The 5,119-nt window shown below is 30.7% G+C and overlaps 1 protein-coding gene across 1 annotated transcript in view; it reads right to left on the reverse strand.

Annotated features, from left to right (window-relative positions):
• LOC106682595 (uncharacterized) overlaps positions 1 to 4,334 on the reverse strand; it is a 43,221-nt gene extending 38,887 nt beyond the window's left edge. Inside the window, exon 1 of the mRNA XM_067048780.1 lies at positions 4,200 to 4,334. Within this exon, the coding sequence (XP_066904881.1) occupies positions 4,200 to 4,245 (46 nt within the window). The 5' untranslated portion in view covers positions 4,246 to 4,334. The remainder of the gene's footprint in view (positions 1 to 4,199) is intronic.
• Positions 4,335 to 5,119: the final 785 nt, after the last annotated feature.

Consider the following 5,119-nt stretch of genomic DNA (forward strand, 5'->3'; position numbering starts at 1 on the left):
TATCTGGTTCGGGCTAGATCGGTTACATAGAGAACATTAAGGCCTTTATGTATGATTTTATTTGTGACAAAGTAAGGAGTATTGAGGATTTTACGAAGGATTTTGGATTGTAAGGATTGAATACGAGAGGAATTCGAAGGTTTAGTGGAGCCCCATAATATAACTAAAACAGAAATTAAGGGGTATTGGAACAAGTATTGGGTATTAATAAGTCACTTACATGAGATGTATTAGAGTCGATTCAAATAGTCACAGTGCGAGTATTAGTGTAATTTATTTTTGGTCAGTTTATGAAGTGTGCCTTCAAACCCAATGCCAGGCACTCCTTCATCTTTGAATCATTGGTTTGATTGTAGTGGACTGTGATAAATAAATCATAATTACTTTAAATGAAAAATCTATTGTCTATAGTACAGTTGAAGTAGGGACTGGCCGAGACAACAGGTGTGTTGGGTAATTTTGAATGATGGGTCTAGGATTGAATCACGCATATGATGATGGTTAAATTGTATTTATAGGTGGAATTACTCCATGGCTCGGTTATCCTCTCTTCTTTTCTTGATTTCCTCCCTCTTCCTCTTCAGTTCTGGGAGGCACTTTAAGCTGTCTCTACTCACTCATTTCCTAGTAGAAGATATGTGAAGAGAAATAAGTGACTGCCTCTGGCCAAGGCTCGCTGGCGCGTGTGAGAGATTTTGTTTTCTCGGCCCCAGGGGGCGCTGGTGTTATGAATAACCATATTAGTACAAGAGGCAGTTACTTCATCCCAATTTTTTAAAAAGCTATATCTCAAAAACTATTTAACGTAAATAACTCTAGTAGGGCTGATATTTTAGAAAATTTACTCTTCTTTAAATGACGTTCTCTTAGGTTTTCTTGTGCTGTTTCTATTTTTTAAGATATAGAGCTCCGAATGAAAAATTAGTTTTTTCATCGCTTTGAAACAGCCGCCATTTTTTATTTCCACTACCAATACTTGGCAGACTCATCAGTTTTTTCTAGTAATTATACATAGTTTTCATTAGGTGAGATAACTTCCTTTTTATCCTCTTGGGCTCTTGTACTATATGATGGTGGTTGTTTCACGTCTTCCGTTTGAACGGAACAGTCAGTCTGGAGGCAAAAAGTTTAAAGAGTTACCTAGCCTGTCACATTTGGTCTTGGGATACGAAATCTATTCTACATTCGTTCTTTGAATTCCGAATCTGCTTTGCATTTTGTCTTGAGATAATAAAGGCGTTTGATAAAGTCTTGGGATACCAATCCTATGTTACGTTAGGTCTTGGTACTACTTTCAGTAAATATTTCTACACCGTGGAGTCAAAACTGTAAAATAATTGTTTCCACCCAGTCTACTGAGTCTCCCAGGTACTTACAAGACTGTAAGCTATCCTGTAAAGCTTCGGAAAGAATATTGATTCTCGACTCCTCACATGTATGATCCCTACAACAATGGAACATGTGGAAGTGAACTATGTTGCTATGGAAGGAAGCCAGTCGAGAAAGACCGGGATCTTTGCCTTCACCGAGTTAGCAAGAGAAAAAGAAGTATGAAATGGGATACTAATCCGATATCACATTTGGTGTTGGAATACCAAACCTGCGTTCCATCTGGTCTCGTGATACCAAACCTGCGTTGCATTTTGTTATTGTTGGTTCATCCTTTCAATTGGCGCCTAACTATTGGTTCTCATTCAATTTAAATAGTACAAGAGCCGGGAGGAAAAAAAGGTAGTTATTTCACCATAATTTTTTGTTACTTTAACTGAAAACTATGTATAATTAAACTGATCAGTCTGCCAAGTATACATAGGGGGAATAAGAAATGGCGGCTGTTTCAAAACATTAATTTTTCATTCGGAGCTCTATATCTTAAAAACTATCAACAATACTAGAAAATCGAAGAGAACGTCATTTAAAAAAGAGTAAATTTGCTCAAATATTAGGCCTAATAGAGCTATTTATGCTCAATAGTTCTCGAGATATAGCCTTTTAAAAAGCATTTCTTAAAAATCTACTGAAAGATTAGTAGTTAGTTAATTTATTTTGAGAAATCTATACACTAGGAACTGTGTGACGTAGATATGTCTATTAGAAATCAAATTAAAGCTAGTTTAATGGATTATAAAATAGTTAAGAATGTTTATCTTTATAGGAGTAGTAGTTTTTATGACATTTGACAAAATAAACTCACAAAATGTCAATTTCTAGTTGCTCGTATGAAAAGTTGGATTTTTGAAAAAATATATCTCTAGACCTATAAAACGAATATATGTCTGCCAACACTCAAAATAAAGGAAATTTAACTTCTTATAAAGTAGTTTATGACACTTATTTTCGTAGGGATAGTAGTTTTTATGATATTCGAATATGAATATAAATTTGGCAAATGAAAATTTGTCTAAACAACTATAAATCAATTTATTTTAGCAGATTTCATGAAAACTTCTATTCCTACAAAAATAAACGTCAGAAACTGCTTTATAGTTATTAAACTAGCTTTAATTTGAGTGGTAATAGACATCTATACGTCAAATGATTTTTGAGATATAGATTTTTCAAAATGAATTCACTAACTTCTGAAACGTTGCTTTTTAAAAGCTATATCTCGAGAACTATTGGATGTAAATAGCTCTATTAGGGCTTACATTTTAGCAAATTTGCTCTTCTTTAAATGATGCTCTTTTAGATTTTCTAGTGTTGTTAGTTTTTAAGATACAGTGCACCGAATGAAAAAATAAGGTTTTGAAACACCCGCCATTTTTTATTCCCCCTACGTATACTTGGCAGATTCATCCATTTTGACTAGTAATTATACATAGTTTTCAATTAACTAATCAAAAATTGGGGTGAAATAACTGCCTTTTTTTCTTCTCTTGGGCTATTGTAGTAATAGGACTTATATGGAAGTTTTAGGATGAGAAATAAGAAAACAAAATTGAACACACTAAAAGAGGGAAAATAAGGAAATAAGTTGAGAGTAAATAATGATCGAGAATGAATACATTTCAGAAAATAAATAATAATAAAATTATTTTGTGATTATTATTATATTTGTTTTTATTTATTCTTCCTCTGAATCTCAGTGGACATCATATCAGCTTTTTTATTTTTACGTTTTATTACGCCTCCTGTTAATTTTTAACCTAATAGTTTATGTAATTTGTTTATTTATTAATTTTATATTCTTACCATTGTCTATTTTATACTAATACTTTTTTTATTTCTTCTTTTTGTTCATTCGTATATAATTTGCTTTTCTCTAATATTTGCATAATTTTAATCCTACCTTAATTTACCTTTTTTTGTATCTTATTATCCTGCTATCCCAAATATTTTAAGTTGTTTTGTATCTTTTTAGCCCCCTCAATGTGGGACGAAACGTCGACAAAAAAATAGTTGTTTACATTTTTTTTTTAGTAAAAGAAAGACAATTTAATGGGGAATCAATCGATGGCTTAGGGAGATTAAAAATTGAAGCTTTTTGAAAATAAAAAATTATAAAAACAATAAAATTAAATTAAAAAATTCATAAAGCCAAGACAGGTCGGGGGTTGCATTTCTTACAACACTATATTTGGAATCTGTAATGCCTACTCTAAGGACAGAGTTAAGCAAATATTATCTATAGTTGAAACTAATAACTACAGTTGCCATAGTTACGATATTTATTTATCAATGATTCATTCATGAATATGGTTCGTATCCATGGCAACTTTAGCTGTTAGTTTCAACTACAGCTAATTTTTGTCCATCTCAGTCCCAGCCAAAGTAATAGAAGAGTCTTAAAAGTTTGGCAAAAAAAGTATTAATTTTGATAATTATCGTGCTGTTAAAATGAAAAAACATGATATGTTATTATATATTCCTTATTATATTGAATTAATTAATAAATTATTGTCTTTACAAATTGATTGTATAAATAAAATTGTATTAAAATTGGTCAATTATAGCTGACAAGTTATAATTAAAGCCCTATTACAGAAACCAATAATATTTTGAATTGGTGCAAGGGAACATAACATGCTTTAAAAGGTGCAAAACTAATGCAATTAATTTATTTTAATTTGAGAACAATAATAAATTTAAGAAGCATAACATTTAAAAATTTATTGCTTTTTGCATTCCTGTCTTACAAAACATCAATTTATTTTATTTTATTAATTTTTTTTTTTTAGCAAACTAATAATTTTGGGTACCTGTGCTTTTCACTTCTGGAAGTTTATTGAACTTTTTTAACGACATACTCTCAGCTTTATTTAATATTTTAAAAGGACTATTGATGAATGTTTAGATCCATTCGATAGACTGCTTCACTTTTCTCCAGAATATCTGAAATTACCAATCAACTGTTACAAAATTTGTTTCATGATCATGGAATATATAAATTAGATAATATAGATTTTTAGAAATCAAATTATGTGCAAGTTTCGTGTAAGACTTTAAAACCATATTTAAAATTATTCAATTAATATTGAAAAATGGTGGAAGATTGCTGGTCATATTAAACTCAGATAGTAATAACTGTTTTAATTGAGCCAACGTTTCGTCCCACGTTGCAGGGCTTCATCAGGGCTAAAAAAAAAAAAACTATTGACATAGTTACAAAGAAAACAACAAAAGAAAAAAAACATAGTGGAAAATAACAGGGGTATACAGTGAAATGTAAAATGTAATAAGAAAAATTAAAGGTTATAATCAATAAATGAATCACTATTATCATTTTCATTTATTATTTATAACTTTTAATTTTTCGTATTAAATTTTACGTTTCACTGTATACCCCTGTTATTTTCCACTATGTTTATTTTTTTCTTTGTAACTATGTCCAGTGTTTGTATCTTTTTTAGCCCTGACGAAGCCCTGCAACGTGGGGGGAAACGTTGGCAAAATTCAAATAGTTATTACTATTTGAATTTAATATCACTGCACCCGGTCCATATTCCATTCATCAATATTGAAAAATGTGTATGTTATAATAATAAAGGTCTGTTCCACTTGTGACTGTCCGGAACTGTACACAGCTTGCCAGAACTGGTTGAATAGTTTTGTAAATTCTAACTTTTTCGTTTGAATTTTCTCGGGAGGTAAACTGTTTCAAAATTGAAAAATAACAAGC

Source organism: Halyomorpha halys, unplaced genomic scaffold (genome assembly GCF_000696795.3).
Source record: "Halyomorpha halys isolate HHAL.00 unplaced genomic scaffold, Hhal_1.1 Scaffold427.1, whole genome shotgun sequence".
NCBI classification, from domain to species: domain Eukaryota; kingdom Metazoa; phylum Arthropoda; class Insecta; order Hemiptera; family Pentatomidae; genus Halyomorpha; species Halyomorpha halys.